The sequence below is a fragment of the Aulonocara sp. 'chitande type north' Nkhata Bay genome, linkage group LG11 (genome assembly GCF_057382095.1).
Source record: "Aulonocara sp. 'chitande type north' Nkhata Bay isolate Kocher_YH1m ecotype deep benthic linkage group LG11, A_spYH_male_GT1.1, whole genome shotgun sequence".
Taxonomy (NCBI): domain Eukaryota; kingdom Metazoa; phylum Chordata; class Actinopteri; order Cichliformes; family Cichlidae; genus Aulonocara; species Aulonocara sp. 'chitande type north' Nkhata Bay.
The window spans coordinates 39,776,709-39,800,522 of NC_141354.1; the positions used below are offsets into that span (position 1 = coordinate 39,776,709).

General features: G+C 44.2%; 2 protein-coding genes across 3 annotated transcripts; one reads left to right on the forward strand and one right to left on the reverse strand.

Annotated features, from left to right (window-relative positions):
• Positions 1 to 822: 822 nt before the first annotated feature.
• Positions 823 to 8,619, forward strand: LOC147319874 (major histocompatibility complex class I-related protein 1-like). Its single transcript, XM_086312717.1, has 2 exons — positions 823 to 932; positions 5,733 to 8,619. The coding sequence occupies exons 1-2, from the start codon at positions 875 to 877 to the stop codon at positions 6,755 to 6,757; spliced, it is 1,083 nt and encodes a 360-aa protein (XP_086168843.1). The 5' UTR covers positions 823 to 874; the 3' UTR covers positions 6,758 to 8,619.
• An 8,325-nt stretch (positions 8,620 to 16,944) lies between these two features.
• On the reverse strand, positions 16,945 to 23,004 carry polr3glb (RNA polymerase III subunit GL b). 2 transcript variants are annotated; one of them, XM_086312720.1, is made up of 8 exons: positions 22,797 to 23,004; positions 21,203 to 21,355; positions 20,527 to 20,656; positions 20,363 to 20,431; positions 19,609 to 19,665; positions 19,426 to 19,514; positions 19,079 to 19,198; positions 16,945 to 17,209 (listed from the first exon to the last, which is right to left on the reverse strand). In XM_086312720.1, exons 2-8 carry the CDS (start codon positions 21,305 to 21,307, stop codon positions 17,123 to 17,125), a joined length of 657 nt encoding a protein of 218 aa, XP_086168846.1. In that variant the 5' UTR covers positions 21,308 to 21,355; positions 22,797 to 23,004; the 3' UTR covers positions 16,945 to 17,122. The 2 variants fall into 2 exon arrangements, with proteins under 2 accessions (XP_086168846.1, XP_086168845.1); XM_086312719.1 differs by having other exon boundaries at positions 22,696 to 23,004.
• Between the last annotated feature and the right edge of the window lie 810 nt (positions 23,005 to 23,814).

Here is a 23,814-nt window from a genome sequence, read left to right on the forward strand (position 1 = left end):
TATCACTTCCAACATAAATGAAGACAGGAAACTAAACAGCAGTGACGTTTGTAGGGTTACTGAAGTTGGGCTAGCTGGTATATAATGATGTGCTACGTGGCCGCTAGCAACACAGCTATGTTAGCATAAACACAGTGAAGCTGGAGGATGAACGCTAACTTTTTTCCACTTGATAAAAGTTAACTTGATGGTTCGGGACAAATGTAATCGCATGGCAGGATGCTGTAAACGGACCAAACTTCAGTCAGGAGAACAACTGAGATAATCCATCCACAATACGAGGTTAGTCATTAATATACTGCTGCTGGGCTGGAGTTACATCGTGAGGTTTAAAACTGAGCTTTAAAACGATTAGCGGTAATAAAACCGAAAGAGGCTGACAGCAATCACTGACTGTTTTTAGGGGCTTGTTGAGATTAAATAGAACAAGATACAAAGCATTAAAACATATTAAAAACACAAAAGCCTTATTAAATGCAGACTACTTCGGGCCTGGAAGCAGGACTCATCACGTCATCACTTAAAAACCGAATAGCAGATTTTATTCATTTTACAAACTCAGGAAGTCAAATAACGACTTTTTAATAACGTGTTCATGGACACACTCAAAGAAGCAGCTGCTGGACAAACAGTCCAGGTTAAGCTGGTCATGCTGCAGCCGTGGCAAAGAATGCAAACCGTTTTTATTATTTTTGTCTGATTGGTCACAATCCTCAAATCTGCCCAGAGACAGTGAAAGAAGGATGCTGATTGGCCTAAACTGCCCCGGAACTCAGAGCTCAGAAAATGAAAGTGAAGACTCTCTGAGACACAGACGGATCGAATACGGATCAGGACCAACCGGAATAGATCAGGACTGATCAGCTTCATCGACATGTTTGTCCTGCAGCTGATGTTGATGTCTCTGTTGCTCCACCGCACCATGAGCTCAGGTAGTGAAAGCTGCTGTGCTCACCTGTCTGACTGTACCTGTATCTGTCAGTGTTTGGTTATCTGTTCGATTCAACGTCCTGATTAATTCAATCATTCAGAGACTCAAATGTCACATTTTTAAATCAAAGGTAAAAGATAAAAACATGGTTAGTGATTTCACCGATGGACCTGTGATGTCAGACTGATTTTACAGGTTCAAACTTTTTAATCTCTCTGTACATTTAAAATGTTGCTCGGCATCGTGTAAAAACTGGATTCAAACTTGATTTTAGAAAAGGAAGAAAAAAAAAAAAAAAACCCTAACTTTGACAGCATTTGTAAGGATTTCGTCATGTTAGGGCTGTGTGGCAGGCAGGGATTGACCCAAAGTGCAGATTCAACAGAGGCGAAAGTCTAAGTCAAAAAGCAGCTTTATTACTGAACAAAAAAACATACAAAACCTAAACTGGGAATCAGGAAAACTAAGCATACGTGGAGGCACACAGGGAAACACACAGCATGAGGGAGAAACACAGGGCTACACTGAAGGATAAAGAGGGGAATGAGACACAGGGGGAGAGCACAGCTGGGCGTAATCTGACATGACAACACCAGGGGAAGCAAAACTCAAAACACTGACATAGGACACAGACTTTCAAAGTAAAATAGGAAACATAACAGACGCGGACTTGACGAGGGGATACAGCTGACAGAGAACAAAGGGAACACACCGGCAGGGATGAGTGTACACTAAACAGAAGGAGCACAGAACCACAACCAAAGAACTAGAACACAAGAAATGCAAAGGACCTGAGGAGAGGGGAATACTAGAGACAGAAATCAAAACCAAGAGACGAGCAAAAACACATCATGAAATCAAGGATAACTAATACAAACAGAAAAAGTCCACAGACTCAGGACCATGACAGATTTCACACTTCTCCTTTCCCAGGTATTCATCATTTACCACATCATGAAATTATGTGAAATCTAGACATCAGTGTGCCTCGTTTTGTTTGGTAAGATTGTCTTCATATGGTCAGGGAAGAGACTCAAACGACAACTCAACTCTGGAAGACCCGGCTCGACAACTATGGTATGGGGGTCAATATGAAAAAGACTGAATACCTGGAAGGAGACTCCCCAAACTGATGGCACCATCATAACACAGAGTTGAAGTTCCGCTACCTGTGTTCAGTCATCAGCTACAACGGAAATATCACCTCCGATGTCCGAGCACGAATAATGCAGCCTGGTTAAAATGGCGAGAGGTCACTGGTGTACTTTGTGACACAAAAATGCCAGATCGACTCATGGGAAAATGGCTGCGCATGTTGGCCCGCATTGACCACACATGAGCAGGCCCTAAACACCACGATCTCCGTGGTGTTTAGGGCCTGCTCATGTGTGGTCAATGCGGGCCAACACGGAGATGCACGTGCTCCGATGGAGAATGGGAATAACGAGATGGGACCGGGTTATTAACGAGGACATACGGAAGTGACTAGGTGTAGCCCAAATAAAGGAAAAGATGCTCGAGTCCCACCTGAGGTGGTATGGACACGTGATTCGAAGCGATGAGAACTCTGTAGCAAAAACGGCTACGAGGATCGACCCAGGATGCCGGCCTCGAGGCAGACCAAAGAAACAGTGGCTGGACAAAATCAAAGAAGACATTTAGACCGTTAACGCATTACCTGAGGACGCCTTGGACAGAACCAAATGAAGAAACCTTTGCCGAAGAGCGGAACCTGCACCAGTAAGTAATTTAGTGGCAGTTAGTAATGCCACTAAAATCCCATCTCTCTGGAGCTTCTGCTCCCGGGCCATCTGCAAACAAACCAAAGAAACCATTTAAGCATAAAAATCTACAAAGAAATAACAATAGACCCTCCTCAACTGCACCAAAGATTAAAACTATTCAATCTTAATTATTAATCATTAGTTCTAATAAGTCCCTGTTAAATCATTTAATAATTGATCAAAAATATTAAATTTTCAATTCAGTTCAGATCAATTTTATTTATATAACACCAAATCAGAACTAGAATACTTTATTAATCCCTGAGTAGTCTAAGGAGCTCGGGAAGAAAAGCATCTGGACTTCTTTAAGTTGCTTGAAGACGTTTCATTCGAGAAGCTTCTTCAGTTCTGAGGTCAAATGTCCCAGCCATGTGGGGCAGGTCTGTCAGCACACAGAGCTGAGTGAGAGGGGCTGTTATTGTGTGTGTATATGAATCTCTCACCCCAACCAATCACAGCAGATGGCCCCGCCCCTCCCTGAGCCTGGTTCTGCCGGAGGTTTCTTCCTGTTAAAAGGGAGTTTTTCCTTCCCACTGTCACCAGAGTGCTTGCTCATAGGGGGTCATATGATTGTTGGGATTTTCTCTGTATGTATTATTGTAGGGTCTACCTTAAAATATAAAGCACCTTGAGGCGACTGCTGTTGTGATTTGGTGCTACATAAATAAAATTGAAATTGAAATTGAATGATAGCAAACATTAAAACACATTTCCTGCACGCAGAAATGAATTTTCCTTGCTTGAAATAATTTTGCTGTCAAGATAGAATAGAATAGAATAGAATTCAACTTTATTGTCATTGCAAATGCACAAGTGCAGGGCAACGAAATGCAGTTTGCATCCATCCAGAAGTGCTTTAGTGATATAGATATATTACAATATATATTAGCAATAGTATAGATATGTAAGTATATTACAGAAATTGTCACGATCCTGGGTCTTAGGACCCAGTGTTTTGAGTTCTAGTTCATTTTGATGTTTATAGTATGTTTAGCTCATTAGGCCTCCTATGTTCATTTGCTTATTAGTTCCCCCTTGTGTTTCAACCCATGTTAAGTCTCCCCTGCCCTTCATGTCTCTCTGTGCCCCCTCTGTTCTGTTTATTGTGGGTCTTTGCATGTTTGAGTTTCTTGTTTTCTGTCACTCTGCATTGTGCATTATGTTCTCATGGTTGGTCTTTTGTTACTCCCTCTAGTCTAGTCTCTTGTGTTCAAAGCTGAGTATTTCCCTCTGTGTATTTTGGTTCTTAGACCTCTGCCTTATGGTTTGTCTCTGTTTCTTAGTTGCTGTCTCCACTGTGTCTAGTTCGCGTCTCTGTGTGATACTTCCTGTTTTACTTTGAAGGTCCATGCCTCATGTGAGTGTTTCTAGTTTTGCGTCTCTGTCTTGTCCAGTCCTGATTTCTCCCAGCTGTGCCCTCCTTCTGTGTCTCATTCCCTCGTTATCCCTCTGTGTATTTAAGCCCTGTGTTTCTCTTTGTCAGTGTCGTAGTCTCCCTCATAGCTGTGTGATTTTTCCCTGTGGCTCCTCGTGCTTTAGTCTCCCCAGTTTAAGTTTAGTACTGTTTTTTGTGTTTCACTTTATGCCAGCATTAAAGCTGTGTTTTTGAGTTTACGTTTCGTCTCCGTGAGTTTGCGTTTGGGTCCTTCTCCTGCCTGCCACACAGCCGAACCATGACAGAAATGGGTCTATTATGGTATGTTATTGTCACGGGTTGCTCTGAGGATCCACTCGCAGGACTCCGGAGTGTGTTGTAACAGAGACCGTTTATTCACAAAAATCTTCACCAAGTGTATTTACAGGCAGTGCGAGGACAGTGCTATATACAAGATGTGCGAGGACGGGTTCCAGGGCTCCAGGGAAAACAAGGGGATCACACACACGCTCACGCCAACCTCTCTCCGCTAGTGACCAGCCACCTCTTACACGCTCCACACAGGGAAACACGGGGACGGGTCCGGGGAATCTAGAACAGAGAGACAAATGTTACTTTCTGAGGCGGAAGTGTGGGAAACTAGGGCTCGACGTGTACTGACAGGAGTCTTCACAACAATCCAGCGTTGAACAGCTGATCTCCTCCTTCTGATATACCAGCTGGTCTGATGAGGCCCAGGTGTGCATGATCCGGGAGGGCGTGGGCTGAGGGCGTGAACCTGCCATGAGTTCCGCCCCGGCAAAACAGGGGAGGGGGAGAGAGATTGCTGATCAGTGCCTTGCCGACCCCGCAGGTTGTGACAGTTATAATGTACACGGTATGAAGTATGTTGTGAATATTCTATAACTATAAGTATGTACAGGCTGTAGTGAGTACAAGCTATGTACAGGCTATGAACAGGATATAAATATGAAAAACTATACAGAATATGAAATAAATAACTTTACAGAAATCTGAGATATACAGTTATACAGAAATGGGAACTATGCAAGTTGTAAACAGTTGTAGGATTAAAGATTATCGAATGTACAGAATGATTATTTACACAGAGCTATACAGTAGTGCAGTTAAGATAAGTGAGGGTGTAGATAGTTTCTACAGAGGCTATATAAAGTGCTAGTGGTTGTGAGTGGTGGTTCAGTCCATGTTATTATTGTGTTTGAGGGTACAGTTGTGCCCTCGAGGCCTGGAGTTTGACACCTGTGATATAGAGTGAAACAATGGTTTCACCCAAAACCTGATAATGACCTACATGCTTTTGGGTTTTTTTACAATGGTTCATGTGATGAAGCACATGAAGCACCTGGGACTTTTTACCATTTGGTTTTAGAACTGAACACGCTTCTGGGATGAAATGTCTCAAACAAGGCTAACACACCAACACAACAACCACTGTGCTTACACAGGCCACGGAGAGCAGCCACTGGTTGCAGGACTCCGACCTCAGCCAATGGCATGATAATCGGGTTCAGCAGGAGCCAGTAGTGGGGAAGGGTAGAGCCCAGAGGTCGGGAGCTTTGGGAACATTAGCCTGAAGTTTTACGTTATTTTAAGTAACATTGTTGTAAATTTGTTCCATCAGGCACAGGACGACACTCCCTCTGGGCGCTTGCCTCCTACATCCCAGGCTCTGCCCACTTCCCAGAGTTCACTGTTGTTCTGATGTTGGATGACATCCAGGTGGGATACTATGACTCAAAGGTCGACCGGGTGATGAGGGCGAGCACGGCATCTGACCACGAAGCGGAACTCAACCTGGGCCAGGAGCCCGTGACTGTGCTACGAGACATTTACTCCAGCATGAAGAAGAGGCTGAATCTGGTGAAGCATCGCTTTAACCTGACCATCGATGGCGTTCATGTCCAGCAGAGGGTAACGGGCTGCGAGGTACTGGAGGACGGCCAGCCGGCACTCATCATGTTCAGAGACGGCTCCAACGGGCAGGACGCCGACAGCCTGCTCTACAACATGACCCACTTCACGTATGCTGTCAGGGAAGGCTGGGAGATCCAGTGGGACGCCCTAAAGAAAACATCCTTCCAGATGCTGTATTCAAACATATATCTACCGTTCTGTGTGCGGACGCTCCAACACTTCCTGGAGCGCGAGAAGCACCTTGTGATGCGAAGGGTGAAGCCTCGACTCCGCTTTATCACCAGGCAAGTGGTGGGCGGGGCTCAGGTCACCTGCCTGGCCACTGACTTCTACCCTCGCCACATTAACCTGAGCCTGCTGCGGGACGGCCAGCCCGTGGACGAAGGCGAGCTGCGCATCGGCTCGGTGCTGCCCAATGGGAACGGCCTCTACCAAGTGAGGAAGACATTGATGGTCGACGAAAAGGAGCTGCAGAGGAAACACAACTACACCTGTGAGGCGTCTCACCTGAGCCTGGACAACCGGCTGAGGGTAAACTGGAGGGCGGAGTCATCGTACTCTCACAGAGTTCATTCCATCTCGCCTCTGGTCTTCCTGCTGCTCGCTGCCGTCCTGCTGCTGCTGGTGCTGAGGAGGAGGAGAAGGAGGAGGAAGGAGAGGTCAGAGGGCGTGGCCACAGAAACACAGGAGCAGGTGGGAGAGAGAGAGCAGTCAGACGACCTCGTGACGTGACTCTGTGTGGCATCAGAATCACCTTTATGGGTGTACCTTGATAGGTTTGTAGCTTGAACCTATTCGCTGGAACGTTGAAGACAATATAATTACACAGCAAAAGCATTGAACACCAAGTAGGCAGAGTTCTTCGTGTTACTCATGCATGAGGGAGACCTGCCTGGAGCCAAGTGTCGTCCCACCACTTGACCTCCATCAGACTCTCAGCCAGGTTCCCCATAGCACTCCTTTTATTGTGGTTACATGAATATGCATAGGGTCATTAACATATGACGTCTACATACAAACAAAGAGTACCGTGTGTGTGTGTGTGTGTGTGTGTGTGTGTGTGTGTGTGTGTGTGTGTGTGTGTGTGTGTGTGGGGTCAGAGTGTGACCCCATAAATGACTTCCCTAAACCTGCTGGTCTGGAAGTCCAACAGTTCATCTAAACAAAAGGCACTTAGCCTAAAACAGATACAGCCACGTTTATCCTACCATAAAACAATAAAACAAGGTACGACCTCTTCCCATGCTCCCAGGATGTAGGTGTGCATTCCAGTGTGGAATACACACCAAGCCTTTGCAGACTGCTAAAGATCACACATCCTATCACTACACAATTGATTATACACCTCTAAGCATATATGGTTAAATATTTCTAAGCATAAATGACAATCAACAATACAAAACCTAACAACCTACAGAAGGAACTGAGCTCCAGTTTGTCGCTGCTCTCGCTGCAAACAGAACACAGTAACATGTATGAAATATTAACATGTACAAAAATATATTTGCATATAACATATTTCCATCATGACCTCTGTACTAACAGAGCATCTGTGGAGGCGGAGCTCCAGTTGTAGTGAGAGAAATTCTACGGTTTAGATTGGATTTTACTAATTAGCAGTATGTGTGGATGCAGACTGATAGTCAGTCTAACTAGCATTAGGCACTCGCGACCAATTAAGGTCACTTCCTGAAACAAATAATGGAGATTAAGTATTGGAATTTCAGGAGTGTGACCCCGCCTCCAAACACGCCCCTTCTGATTCTCATCTCTATATGTTCCCCCACTTCTGCAAGCTGTTTATTCTCATTTACGAGCCCCACCCTCCCTTTTCAATTCTCCAACTTCTTCACTTCTGTGTAGTACACGGGTTCTGCCTGGCCCCTTCGAGGCCTTCCCCAAACCGCAGCTCAGCTCATGTCTAAGCTTTTACCTACTAAAACGCTGCCAAACATAAAATGAGGGCGTGGACCCAGCATGTGAAATAAATGAATTAATAACACAGTGCTTCAAAATACTAGAAGCTTCAAAATGAACCCACAAACAGAAATGTCCTTCTGTTATTTATAATAAAGTCATGATTTTATTTGTGTCATATTTATCTATTGATGGATGCTGTCACGAGTTTTTGTGTTTCAAACGTTGTAACTACGTAACGTAACACTATGTTCTTATTGTTGTTCATGGTTTTGGCTTTCTTTAGTGATTGTTCCTCCCTTAGTATTTACCTCAGCAGTGTATACTCTGTGATTTCCCATGTCCCACGTTTCATGTCTCCCCACTCATTGTGTAAGCTGTGTGTCCTGAGTCTGTGTGTTTCCTGTTTTATTTTGATAGTTCCTGTCCTGTGTGCAGTGTATCTAGTTTTGCTTCCCCCTGTCTCGTTAGGTCTGATGTGTCCCAGCCAGGCCCGGCCCTAACCAATCTGGCGCCCTAGGCAAGATTTTAGGTGGCGCCCCCCTACATCGGCAGTGTAGTGTATGTACTCACAAGAAACCGAATAGCTTTGTCTTTGACCTTTTTTTTTTTACTTAAAGAAAGCAAATTCACAATCAGAATAATTAACAAGATAAAAAAATATATGAATAAATAAATGAATACAAAAAAATAAAAAATGAATATATGAAATACAATAACACCGCTTGATGCTGCTGCAAAACTGGTGGGTTGTGCTGCTGAAGTGGAGGCAGCAGCGGTAGATGTGGTAGATGGCCCAGGGGTGGGATTTAGAAACTTCAACAGTGCATCTGAAGAGAGGAGTATGTGACACCACTGAGTATTAAAGTCTAATAATAAAAACATATGATTCCAGGAATAAAATGAAATGATATAATATAAATGAAAAACCAAAGAGATATATGTATGATGTTAACTGATATGCAAATTAGATTAGATTCAATTTATTGTCATCATTACAGTGAAATGCTGAATAGCAGAATGCAAAGTAACAGTATAATATCATATGAGAATGTTATGTTATGATTATCTTTGACCGAATCACAGCAGTGCTCATATTAAAAAACAGCATTCCCTCTCATGTGATATTGCTTAATTAACATTAATGATGTGCGCTTTAACAACTAGGCTTACAACTATAATATATACAGGGGTGGAAAAGTGACTATTACCTGCAGGGTAAACGTTAGCTAACCAGAAGGCAATAACAATGTAAACAAAAAACACCTGCTTAAAAGATGAATACAAATGAGAAATGGTGGGAAAGGTGGGAGTACTGTAATTACCTAACGTTACATTATTATTTTCCATAACAATTTAGCCCCCTCCACAATATTAACTGACGTTAAAACAGTTAACTAGCTATTTATTGATTAGCAATTAGCGAATCATGTAACATTAGCTTAATGCTAAAAATTTAGGTTACTATCACATTCAAATAATTTCATGTAGGCTAACGTTACCTACCTCTGTCTTTTTCTCGTTTCTCCTCCTCTTCTTCTCTCTTTTTTCTTCCCTGGCCACCTGACAGTTTTGGCCGTTTTGACATCTTGTGTTGATTTTTTGATGTGGTGACGTCCAAAAGGAACCATGATACGGGAGGAGAGGGGGCGCACCGTGCGGGGAGGGGGGGCGTAATGTTGTAACAAATAATATTTCTATTAAATAAGATTTACTTTGCATTTTAATTAACGTGGGATTATTTTTTGTATTTAGAAATAATAGTACCAACTTTTTTTTTTTCAACATTTATGGCACTGGCGTGGCGCCCCCTGATGGTCCCAGCTGTGTTCCCTCCTGTCCCCGTCCTCTCGTTGTCCTGCTGTGTTTTCCTCTGTGTCCGCTTTAAGTTTTCATCCCGTGTACGAGTCCTGCGTTTGGGTCCCTGCCTGCTGCAGCACACACCGTGACACATGCAAAGGAAAAGAAATCATTTACACATAATTTCAGTCTTCAGTTAAAATAAGAACAAAGAGGTCCAGTTTGTGTCTGAGGAGACGCGAAGAAAACATGGATCGGCATGTCTGGAGTCGCAAAGACAAGAAAACATCAAATTTAAAAATCAGAGCCAGGAGGAATGCTCAGAGGGCAAAGGTCATCAGTTCACAGAAAGAAAGCAGGTGGTTGGCCACAGCTGCAGAGGTTTGTATCTTAACGGTGACCATAGCTGGACTGGCCATCGGGCATACCGGGCATTTGCCCGGTGGGCCGCTGGCGATTTTTTGTTTTTATGGGCCGATGGATTTTTTTTTTTTTTTTTAAGGAAGGGTATATATAATGAAAGGTGTTGGATTGGCCAATTGGTCATGATCGACTCTGGGCTGGACCAATTACAGCCGAGGAGGCCGGATGCACCCTCCCCCTTGTTTAGCAATCACGTGATTTTCGCGCATTGCATGTCGGGAACTCGTGGCAAAACAAACCGCATCAAATGCAAGCATTTGCAGCACCGCAAAACGTTCATTCTCCAGTTCCAATACCTTCTTGTTTTTTCTTTGCCGCACAAAAAAGGAATGTACAAAACAAAAAGAGAACAATGCCGGTCCGTACAAAGACAGACTCGACGAAAAGTCAAAGAAAAGATACGAGGAAAAAATCAAAGGAGTGAAAGGGTCAGACCCTTACGAGCACACAGAGGGACAAAAGACGTTAGCGTGCTGCCCAACTTTCACCACGCTCAGATTTATAATTACACGGTTCTTGGTGTGAGCGCATACACTCGTGAAGTTTAGTAACTTCAGGTCACTGCAACAAGCCCAGGTACAGTTTACTGACGGATGGGTGCAGGACCTTGAAATGCACCGTGTAGAACGAAAGACCATCGTACGTATCATAAGTTTACCAGTCTCACAAATCGTCTTCATAAATACACATTCGTTAACCGTTTATTAATATAACCTTTGAGCTCAACGGTAATTAATTAGTAGTAGAAATAATTTCTGGTTCATTACAGAAATGTAGCAGTGACAATAATATATGCTGTAATCGTACTGGGCAATTAGTGATACAAAAAACCTGTTTTATCCTGTGAATAAAAGTATATGTTTTTGTCAATGTGCCATAATAACAGAAGCGAAACGCAATATTGTGTCAGGACAATTCACTATTTATGCACAATAAATAAAGGGGCATAGCGCGACAATTTCTGTTCAGCGCCAGACTTGCTTGTAACCTATGTGACCCATGGTAGGTACCTATTTAAAATAGGACAGAGCCGTAGGCGCACAGTCAGTTTAAAAGAGTTTAATTTTTAATACAAAATAAAAGAAACAGTGTAACAGCAGCACCTAAAAACAATTAAAAACGTTACCTTATTAAAAAACGATAAGACTGTACGATTGCCCGTGAGACGGGACAAGCGCTGCGGAGAACAGTTTAAAAACAAATCGTCATAGCACACAGGTTAAAAATGGACGGCAACTCACACATGACCCCAAATGGGTAAAACACTATAGAAAAAAAGGCAAATCTTCGGTGCCGTCTTCACTCGGGCCCCCCGCTGTGCATGCAAGAGCGGGGAGACAAAAAAAGGATTTGTTTTCCCTGCAGCGCCTTCACCGCCTGCGAATCAATATCTGTGGTGCCTACTGATACAGAAAAAGTAAAACAAAAAACCAAAACCATCGACAGCCGCAGCAGTCAGTCCGTCGACTTACACCAGTTTAAAACAAATTAAAACACACTGATGTGTCGGGTCCTTTGCCCGCAGCCAGAAATCCACCTGGCAAAGCAGCAGCTCGTTACTCTGTGAATAAAAGGCAGGAGATCACTAGCTGGACAATAAAACACAGGAATATTCCTCCACTGAATTGGTTTTGTTACCTGTCCACAAGTTCGTGTCACACCCTAATAAATGTGGGTCAGTGGCGATGAAGTCCACTATACCGTTCTCACGGGAGCAATGTTTCCCACCTACAAGGGTGCAAATAACTGTAAACCTCTGCCAACAGCCAGAGCTCAAGTGGTACATTTTTGTGTAACCTACCGTTCTAACAGAAGTTTAGCGGAGGACGCGTATCAGACTTTCATAGTTAAGAAACACCAACTTGCCCAACTCGGACCAAGCACTCGCAGCTTCAGGTTTGCAAAGGAATACCCAATTGCCCACACCTGCGCTTATGAAAGGAGCGAAGACCAGCTCCGCCCACCAGGGGCGGTCCCAAGTCTCCAGGTCTCACCTGTCACATTCATATCACTAATTATGTTATGAAAATGACGCATTAACTGACCTGTGTGGAAATGCTTGGAAGCTGTTGCTTGTGAAGCTCGCACACAAGAATTTCACTCACATGTGCTGTACCAATGTACCTGCACATGTGATGTGACAATAAAAGTGATTTGATTTGATTTGGAGCAGACTAACATGTGAGCTGGAGTGTTCTGGGACGTTATATTTGGTATATCCAGACCATCCGTCGGCTCTTACTTCGGAAACATGGCTTAAAAAATTTCTCTTCAACGACGTAATCCGATTAAAAAAAACGATCTCTTTACCCGTCGGCTTCCCGTGGCTGTCATGCGACCGGCTATTGCAGTTAATAATACAACGGCTTCTTGACATTTTTTGGGTTTCTTTTTATCGCTGTGTAACTGAGTTCAATTGAAAGCCTGCGTGCACTAGTACCTCTTGCCACAAGTTCCCAGAATCCTTTGCGGTTTTACCCCTGAATGACGTCACATTTTCAATCTTTGTCCTGGTGGGCCGGTCTCTAGTCAAAATGCCCGGGCCGATTTTTTGTCCCAGTCCAGCCTTGACGGTGACCCTGTCCTCCAAATATGGTGTTTTAAACTTCATCTGCTGAATCTGAGCCAGGCTGAAACACCTGGTCTGAAGCCTGTGGGAGGTGTACACCTGGTTCATACACCTGACGTTATTCCAAAGCACGACAGAGTCCAGGGACACATCATTCACCTGCACCGTAATCCGTGCAGTGACTCCCAAAGTGTGGGCCGTAATGGTGAGAGAGACATCAGGCTGGTACAGGCGGAGCTGGGTTAGTCCTCAGCTGCACCGCAGCATGTGCCGATCACTAAACGTTGCACTTTGGTAAATGGTAAATGGCCTGTATTTGTATAGTGCTTTACTCAGTCCCTAAGGACCCCAAAGCGCTTCACACTACATTCAATCATCCACACATTCACACACTGGTGATGGCAGCTACATTGTAGCCACAGCCACCCTGGGGCGCACTGACAGAGGCGAGGCTGCCGGACACTGGCGCCACCGGGCCCTCTGACCACCACCAGTAGGCAAACATGGGTTAGCATTTTGCCCAAGGATATTCGCTATGCAGCCAGGAGGCAGCCTGGGATCGAACCACCTTTACCTGCTAGCAGTTGCTGTGTCCGAATTCAGGGGAAGGACGCTCATAAGGACACTAACTACCTACGTCACAAGGTAGTGTCCTTAGACGGACGGGTAGTCAGGAAGTGAGCGGCTGTGGGCAGCCCCCTTTTTTTCTCCATAGAAACTTTATTGAACAAACAATGAGTATCCAACATAACAGATGGGCTGTGGACAGCCTCCTAGTCTTCAACTCCGCCCTTACTTACGTGTTTTTCCCGTCGCTAGCGCCACAGCGCGAAAACTTTAAAATGGACCCAGAAATGTCGCTCAGTTGTTTGGACAATTTTAATTCTCGAGGAGCTAGAAAAACCTTATCGTCGTCGCCCGCACGTTTTGTACCTTAGGCTCATCAGAGACAATCATGTCCAGGTAAAATAATGTCCTTTAATCTACACGCATTTAGGAATTACTCAGCTAATTACACGATAATTGAATTATTACCGGCGTTGTGCCAAGAAGTGTTCGCCTGTCAAAAATGATTTCCAATGTTTCCAAGTGTAATATGTGTAATATCTTTATGTATGTTGGTAAATAGACTTCGGTGAACATGGTTTACAAAGGAGTTTTATATATACAATAATTACCTGTTGTTCAAGTATCTTATAACTCTGGTTCTAATGTAGATACAATTGATATATTTGTTTTGCTGTCTGCTGTCCTCTTGGCCAGATTACTCTTAAAAAATAAATTTCTAATGTCAACAAGATTGTTTGTGAACTGGATAAATAAAGGATAAAAGTCACTGCCAAAAACTGGTTGCAGCTTCTACCTGTTCCAGGAATGTTGCTGGTTGCTCAAAGTGACCTGATATCATTAATGAGGGAAACATTTGACATGTTTCACATATTATAAAACAACAAGTTATTCATAGCAGGTTAAATACGAGCAATCAGTTTAGGGCAAAAACCGGAAATCAGTTTTTGGCAGACGATCATTTTTTGGCACAACATCGGTCATTCTTACACATGAACTGTCTCATATAACATATATAAACTAAATATCTTTGAAACTGATAGAATCTAATCTTTTGTTTGTTTTTACACAGCACTTTATCAAACTGTTGTCTGCTACAGAGTTACAAGTATTATACTAATAATACAGCACCCACCATCTCCTGCTTGCATATTTCTGAAAACATCTGAGTGGTGTGGCAGCCACGAGTGAGCCCTGCAAACCCTGTGGATGGACGATGCAGTGGACAGTGGGAGGATCCTAAAGCTCTCTTTGCAGACCACCCTGTGTGATTCTCCACTCGCTGACCAGAAAAGACAAACCGCAGGTCTCAGTTGCAGCACCATCCACGTCTGATCTTCAGTAACACTGCCAGAGACTTCCTGTAATCTATTACAGTTGTAAAAGAAACGGTCCAGGACCAGGTCACTCAGCTTAATCCTGTCTGAACAACTGTAAATATTGTTTTTTCATCTTTACTGTGTATTTGAAATATTCTTGTTTAATTGTTTTTGTTATTTATTTATTGCTATCAAATAAATATCCAAGTAATATTGTTCAAAGTTATGTTCATAAATCAAATTGAGTTCAGTGACAATTACTGTTTGTTTGAATCAATTTATTAATACCATAAAACCTTCAAACCAATGCAACACATAAGAAATATATTCAAATAAACACATTTCTCAGTACGTAACTCATTTGGGAACTGATCTTTCTAGAAGTGAAACAGTCGGTCCATCCTCTCCCTGCTCTCCTCTCCTCTCTTTGCTGCCTCATGTCCTCTCTGATGAGGTCTAGCAGCTCATCATCTTCTCCTCTTCCTCCCTGTCGTAGGTGGCTTCGTCATCGCTGTCGTTTTGGTCACCCACTGCTGTGCTTGGCCCTGGGGTGTCCTCGGGGAGAGAGGACATTAGGACAGGAGGCTTAGTGGAAGGCATCTGTCCTATCACCTCATCCATGAGGGCAAACCAGGGCCAAGCACAGCAGTGGGCTTCCCACTGACCCCCTCTCCTGAGCCTGGATACTTGCAATCCTAAAGGCAGAGGAAATCAAAGATGACAGCAGGCAAATAAAAACACCACAACAACTCTTAGTAGTTGCACATTTATTAACTTGTGTTCTTAAGAATCATCTTCTTGATAACACACAGACGTACTTTGTATTCTTTAAAGTTATCTCATGTCTTCTGGCCTGCAAGGGGGTGACTTTCAGACACCAGAGGAACGCCGTGTGGACATCACAGGTCAGCAGCGGTCCGTGAGTGGTGTGGTACCGGGCCACGGGAGTTGAGGCTCCGCTGTGAAATTTATGGTTTTCAGGGTTTGTATCGTTAACTCTGTTTCCCTGGGTCTTTCCCTTGTTGTAGTTGTGCGTCTTATTTTGAAAGAAATATTTACACGTTACCATAGCGACCAGAGAGCATTAAGCGGCAGAGAGGAGGACGTTACTCTCAATGTTGGCACATTTTCAGGAGGACGCTGCTAATAAAGTTACACAATTACTCAGTACATTCACGTTTGTTATTATATTTACAAAATACCAGTTTTTGTCTTGGTCATTTTATGTGGTTGCATTCATCCGCGACACCTTAAAGGCTCCGTGTCTGTGGCGCAACAAAGGTTGGGGACCGCTGCTGTGCAGCATGAGGGTTAATAGGACCGCACTCATATGAATATGATGTGTACATTGATTTATTCTTGTACCTCCACGCCGTAGCGGCCCAATTCTTCACCCCAGTGAAGAGGTGATCGTTTTCTCCTCGTTTTAATAAATTAAGCCGTTTGGTCTTTGTTCCCCACAACATGTCACCAATTCAAAAAATCTAAATTAGCTGTATCCATCCATCCATTCGCTTCCGCTTATCCTTTTCAGGGTCGCGGGGGGCGCTGGAGCCTATCCCAGCTGTCATAGGGCGAAAGGCGGGGTACACCCTGGACAGGTCGCCAGTCTGTCGCAGGGCTAAATTAGCTGTATGTAAGTGGCATTACATGAAAAACCGCGGGACCCGCAATACAAGCTGGTTTACGGTTATTTAAATAAAAGGAACATGTCTCTGCAGATGCCCAAAGCTTAACAACACGGCCGCTACAACAATTTAACTTTTGTACAACCAGATTTTATATACTTACATTTGAAAGTGTTTTCCTCTTCGACCACCATCGTTATCAGGAACAAATCTCCTGTATGACCCGCAATGAATCCTGGGATATAGTAGGACACGAAGGATACATCGGACCCATCCTTAACATTTGGGTAAAAGTAGGACGCATTTGTCGCTCTTTGAATTCGGACAGCCTTCGTCGCGTTGCTGTGACGTCATTGCCTCCAAATATGGCATTTTGAGCATCCTTCCCCTGAATTCGGACACAGCGAGTGACTCATGGTGAAAGCAGCCATTCATCTGACCTCAGTCTCTCCTTTCCTAATGACGATGTCCCTCCGTCTATTTTGATATGACGCTCCTCCACAGCTGTGCATGTCCTCTGACTGTGAGGCCTGGGTGCTAGATGTTACCAGATGCTGTTGTTGTTGCTGTGTGTTACTAGTTTTTGTTTTACCACAGGCACGAGTGTAACGATGGTCCTCCTCAGACCAGCTGCTGCTTCCTGTCACGATCAGCTGGTTCCAGGAGGAACGTTCCCTGAAATGCTTACAGAGCGTGTGTGAGACGTGCTGTTTTTATTGGTCCAGCAGCAGAAAATAAAACTGATTACATTTTGTACAAAAGTTTAAAAACATTCAGAAAAAGTCTCATCATCATCATCATCGTCGTCGTCGGTCTGACTCAACTTCGGTCAGACCGCAGGAACATGTGACTGGAAGTCATGTGTGCTGGTGCTTTAGTAAATAGCCTCGTCCATGTTGTCATCGCTGTCGCCGCCAAAATCCTCGCCGTTATCAAAGTATGACATGATGTAATCCGTCTCCTGCAGCGCCAAGAAAACATCAATTAGAGCCTCAGAAAATCCACGAGATCAATCCCATGTTACAGTGGGGCAAAAAAGTATTTAGTCAGCCACCGATGGTGCAAGTTCCCCCACTTAAAATGATGACAGAGGTCAGTAATTTGCACCAGAGGTACACTTCAACTGTGAGAGACAGAATGTGAAAAAAAATCCATGAATCCACATGGTAGGATTTGTAAAGAATTTATTCGTAAATCAGGGTGGAAAATAAGTATTTGGTCACCTCAAACAAGGAAAATCTCTGGCTCTCACAGACCTGTAACGTCTTCTGTAAGAAGCTTTTCTGTCCCCCACTCGTTACCTGTATGAATGGCACCTGTTTGAACTCATCATCTGTATAAAAGACACCTGTCCACAGCCTCAAACAGTCAGACTCCAAACTCCGCCATGGCCAAGACCAAAGAGCTTTCGAAGGACACCAGGAAAAGTATTGTAGACCTGCACCAGACTGGGAAGAGTGAATCTACAATAGGCAAGCAGCTTGGTGTGAAAAAATCAACTGTGGGAGCAATCATCAGAAAATGGAAGACATACAAGACCACTGATAATCTCCCTCGATCTGGGGCTCCACGCAAGATCTCATCCCGTGGGGTCAAAATGATCATGAGAACGGTGAGCAAAGATCCCAGAACCACACGGGGGGACCTGGTGAATGACCTGCAGAGAGCTGGGACCAAAGTAACAAAGGTCACCATCAGTAACACACTACAACGGCAGGGAATCAAATCCCGCAGTGCCAGACGTGTTCCTGCTGAAGCCAGTGCATGTCCAGGCCCGTCTGAAGTTTGCCAGAGAGCACATGGATGATACAGCAGAGGATTGGGAGAATGTCATGTGGTCAGATGAAACCAAAGTAGAACTTTTTGGTATAAACTCAACTCGTCGTGTTTGGAGGAAGAAGAATACTGAGTTGCATCCCAAGAACACCATACCTACTGTGAAGCATGGGGGTGGAAACATCATGCTATGGGGCTGTTTTTCTGCCAAGGGGACAGGACGACTGATCCGTGTTAAGGACAGAATGAATGGGGCCATGTATCGTGAGATTTTGAGCCAAAACCTCCTTCCATCAGTGAGAACTTTGAAGATGAAACGAGGCTGGGTCTTCCAACATGACAATGATCCAAAACACACCGCCCGGGCAACAAAGGAGTGGCTCTGTAAGAAGCATTTGAAAGTCCTGGAGTGGCCTAGCCAGTCTCCAGACCTCAACCCCATAGAAAATCTGTGGCGGGAGTTGAAAGTCCGTGTTGCTCGGCGACAGCCCCAAAACATCACTGCTCTCGAGAAGATCTGCATGGAGGAATGGGCCAAAATACCAGCTACTGTGTGTGCAAACCTGGTAAAGACCTATAGTAAACGTTTGACCTCTGTTATTGCCAACAAAGGTTATGTTACAAAGTATTGAGTTGTATTTTTGTTATTGACCAAATACTTATTTTCCACCCTGATTTACGAATAAATTCTTTACAAATCCTACCATGTGGATTCATGGATTTTTTTTTCACATTCTGTCTCTCACAGTTGAAGTGTACCTCTGGTGCAAATTACTGACCTCTGTCATCATTTTAGGTGGGGAACTTGCACAATCGGTGGCTGACTAAATACTTTTTTGCCCCACTGTATTAACAGATTAAACCCAGATTGGTTTCTGACTGGCTGCATTTTAAACCAGTTAATTCCAGTTTAGAGCAGAAGACATCCTGCAGGTGTGAACGTCCCAGTGACATCACTGATGATGAGATTAATTACCTTTAGAGATTATCTGGGATTATTTGGTTACACCCTCGTTAGAGGAGCGTTTGAATAAACTGATCGATCTGGTCTCACCTCCTCGAACTCCTCTTCGTCGTACTCCTCCTCTCCCTCTGCCTCCTCCTCCTCCTGCTTCTTCTTCGTCTCTCCCTCCTCGTCCTCTGACGTCTCCTGCTCCTCCTTCTTCTCCAGGCTCTGGCACAGTTAAGGTGGACTCGTTAGTTTAAGGTGGAACCAGCAGGAAGCCGAAAGTAAACTTGGATCAATAAAACCCAACTCTGTGACACTTTATTAGGAACACCTTCAAACTGAATTAACGTTACAATTTTTTTTTAAACATCAAACGCTCCACGCAGCTGACGGAAACAACCAAACTCAGAAATGTGGAACGTGACTCACAGCGAGACTAAATCCAGACTCACCTCCAGTTTGAGCAGCACCTCCTCTTTATCCTTCACACCCTTCTTCTTCATCTGAGGAGGCGGAGGAGACTGAACGGCAGCCGATACACCTGAACACACACACAGCGCACCGCTAAACACCAGACCATCACCTGTATACACGGAGTGTAATCAGAGTACAGAGTGTAATCAGAGTGTACTGACTGTCTCTGGCAGGTTGCCTGACGTGGACTCGGAGCTCTCTGGGGAATCTCTTCCAGTCTGGAAAACAGGGAGTGGTTAACAGCACTGTGTACTGCTACTGTGAAGTATTACTGTATAGTATGACTGTGTACTGCTACTGTGTACTGCTAGTGTGAAGTATTACTGTATAGTATGACTGTGTACTGCTACTGTGTACTGCTAGTGTGAAGTATTACTGTATAGTATGACTGTGTACTGCTACTGTGTACTGCTAGTGTGAAGTATTACTGTATAGTATGACTGTGTACTGCTACTGTGTACTGCTAGTGTGAAGTATTACTGTATAGTATGACTGTGTACTGCTACTGTGTACTGCTAGTGTGAAGTATTACTGTATAGTATGACTGTGTACTGCTACTGTGTACTGCTACTGTGAAGTATTACTGTATAGTATGACTGTGTACTGCTACTGTGTACTGCTACTGTGAAGTATTACTGTATAGTATGACTGTGTACTGCTACTGTGAAGTATTACTGTATAGTATGACTGTGTACTGCTACTGTGTACTGCTACTGTGAAGTATTACTGTATAGTATGACTGTGTACTGCTACTGCATCCTGTATTTATATTTATTTTATACCTGAAAATTTTTATCCCAAATTCTTCTACTGAGCATGTGCAGAAATTCACCTGGTTTCTGATTGGATAAATCCTGAAAAAACAGTGAATGCTGCTGATTTTTGATTAATCACTTGCTGTGGGCGGAGCCTCACCTGGAGCCCAGTCCAGCAGCTTGTCCATCTGCTCGCTTCTGTTGTACTTATCAGAGTAACGCTCCACATCTGGACAGGAAACATGAAGCACAGGTGAGACTTTCACAATAAAGCTGCAAATCATCAGCGGGAAGACGAGCGAAGTGTGACGTGTGACCTCTGACCTCTGTGAGTCACCAGCGGCTGGATGAAGCTGGGCAGACTCCTCATGGCGCCTCTGAAATCCTGCTTCAGGGCCAACAGATACTCCGCCTCCTCCCCGCCTGTCAGGGGGAGGGGCTTCCGCTCCATCACCTTGACAAAAGCAAGGCATTAACGCGATGTTCCAGCATGCATTGCTTTCACCACTTTAATGACTTAATTTTAGACTTAAATTACAGCCTGTCTGTGTGCATTGATCAGATTATTGATCAGTGATGGAAGACAGACCTCTGTCAAACTCCTGAACACATCAATAATCAATAATCAATAATCTGAGAGGACAAGAAGCTGAGTGCTGAGATAACATGCGGCTCAGATTGTGGTGTTTGTAACCCTGTAACCAAAATATCCGAAAATGTTATGTTTGTGCATAGATGAGGATTTGTGTGTTTGTCGTGGCCGCGGGTCTTTGTATCTGCAAACAGACCTTAAAAATAAATAAATCGTGTTTTTGTAAAACATATTTACACAACTACAACGTCTGAGTTACAAGTGCAAAATATTTACGACCAAAGTCTGAGCCAATAACACGGCGTTTTATTATCAGCATGAGTTATTGGCGGGAACTGAGTGACATCATTAGGTCACACCTAGTCTGATGCTTATCCCCCCCCCGAGTGGTGCAGGTGAGTCTCTTACAGGAAACACAGGTGTGGGCTGCTGCACCGATGGAGGTGGAGCATCTCCTTTGACTGTTTCCATAGTGAAACTTAGCATCCTCTGCCCCCGCCCACGTGCCGCCATCGCTACTCGGATGGGTCACACAGATCCACTCAGCAGTTAGAGCAGAACCTGGATCAGAACCAACGGAACACAATTAGAACTCCACCCGTCTCCAAAACATGCGAGGCTGAAGTGGAGGCGGGGCTAACAGTGTGCGTGAGTGTGTGTGTGTGTGTGTGGGGGGGTGATGTCTGCAAACAAACGTAATTATCAAAACAGACATGTGACAGGACGGTCCTCTGCTTCATCAATGAGACCATGATGAAGAACTCGAACCCATAATGTTTCCACACCACTGAAGGTTTTTCTCTTTTCAACCAACGGCAGTCACTCTCCTCTCCAAATAACTTCTGCTTAGCTTTCCGAGCTTCCCTTGGGTCCTCTTAATTGTTGTGACACGTGTTCGAAATTCAGAGAGGTGCGCTCGATTTGCCACACGGAGCAGCGCCAGAGTAAAGCATGAGGGAGGGGCTAATAATTGGCTCAGTCATTTTTAATGATCGTTGAAAGCCCAGATCGTAATTTAGATTAAAATTCGATTAATTGAGCAGCCCTATGTCACGTGTATCGGGGTGAGATGATACATGACTGATGATTTGCGTGACTTTTTCTTCAGTTCACATGTGACAGCTTGCAAGCCCTCCAGAGAGTGATCCGTACAGCAGAACGCTGCTGCAGGATTGCTCTCCCCCCGCTTCAGGACACCTACACCAGGAGATGCCGGACTAGAGCAGCGCAGATACTGAAGGACCCGTCCCATCCTGGCAACAAACTGTTCCAACTTCTGCAATCTGGTAGAAGGTTCCGCATCTTCCGGGCAAGGACAGAGAGACTCAAGAGGAGCTTCTATCCCCAAGCCATCCGTGCCCTAAACACACACCCCCGCCCTCTCACATCATCTATAATTGACTGAGTCAGGACTCTTCCAGACACTAAACCAAGGCACAATGTACATTTCAATTCCTTTAATTTTAAATATGTTTATATTGTCTATCCTGTAAAATAGTCAGATGTCTATTCATATTAATGTACAGAATTCACCTGCTTGCTGCTACTACTGCACATTCACCCAGTGTATATACTACATATATATAATGTTCTTCCTCTACAGCCCCCCCCCCCCCCCCCCCCCGCCCCCATTTTTGCACATGTCGAGGCGCGTGTCAGGCTACATTTCACTGTGTGTTATACTTGTATAACTATGCATGTGACAAATAAAGAACCTTGAACCTCACAGGTGACACACACGAGAGATTCAAGTAAACCCGAGTAACCGGATTAAAAAGCCAAAGCTGTTTGAATGAAAAAGATAAGACATGACATGCACATTATGTGCACATTATGTGCATGTCATGTCTTTCTGTGTGTATGGAGACAGAGGCCAATCACGGTGTGGGGACAGTTCCCACCTGGACACCTGGTGAGGCGGACCTCCAGCAGCGGGTTGTAGCTGTTAACCGCTGTTAGCATGTGTTAGCTGTTAGCAGCGGTGTTAGCGGAGCTCCCTAACCGTCAGTGCGCCTCTCTCTGCAGCCTCAGTCCGTCCCGTCGCGCCTTCTGACTCCGCTCTCTCTCATCTCTTCCTCGGGTCTCTGTCGGAGCAGCTGTCCTGTTTCTATGCGCTAAAACATCTGTTCACATCTGTTTACGTGCTGCTCCGCGCCATCACAGCTTCTTCTTTTTCTGCGGCGTGCTGCTGCTTCGGTCCGCCATCGCCACCTACAGGTCAGAAGTGTTTCCGACGGTTTAGCTCAGGCGTGTCAAACTCCCTGCACAGGGGCCTCTTCCGGCCCGTGTCACCTCCAGTTCCGGATCATAGATTCACGTAAAACATATAATGCTGTTTGGTCCTGGAAGTTCCTTTTTGTTAGGAGGATTTACTTGTTGTGGAGTGCAACAGCTCTAATGTGTACACAAGTGTCTGCATTAATATCGTGTTAAATGATAGAAGTGCTGTCATGTGTGTGTCCAGAAACAGAGGACTAATGTGTCTGACTGTTAGTTCACTCAAAAGCTTCAGTTAATTAAGACTGAGGAAAAAAGATTTGCACTCACATTTGCAGTTTTTATTATTATATAATATTTGAAATTAAACCTATAATACCCTTTGTATCATGATCAACATGTGCCATAATTTCAAAATGTTATGGACAAAACTGTTTTTGTCTAAAATTAACATTGTTGTTAACAAAAAGTAGCCATAAATGCCCAATGTATCAGATGCGATAAAAAAAATATATAATAAAAATATATCATACACAACATGATGCTGCAGAAAAAATGTGGATTTTGTTATAAGGGTTTATAAACATCTCAGTTCCAAAACATGAGAATTTTCTGGTTATTTTTTGATGGCCTGGGTCTTACAGGGTTAAAAACAAACACTTTGTACTCCTTGAACATTAAGGTGGCCCTCCAGTGCCAGCCCGCTCATTTGAGTGTGAGACGCCTGGTTTAACTTCTTCTTTTTGTATTAGCACCGTCCACTGAGCTGGGTGAAGGTCCGAGAATCAGCAGCACGGGCGTGA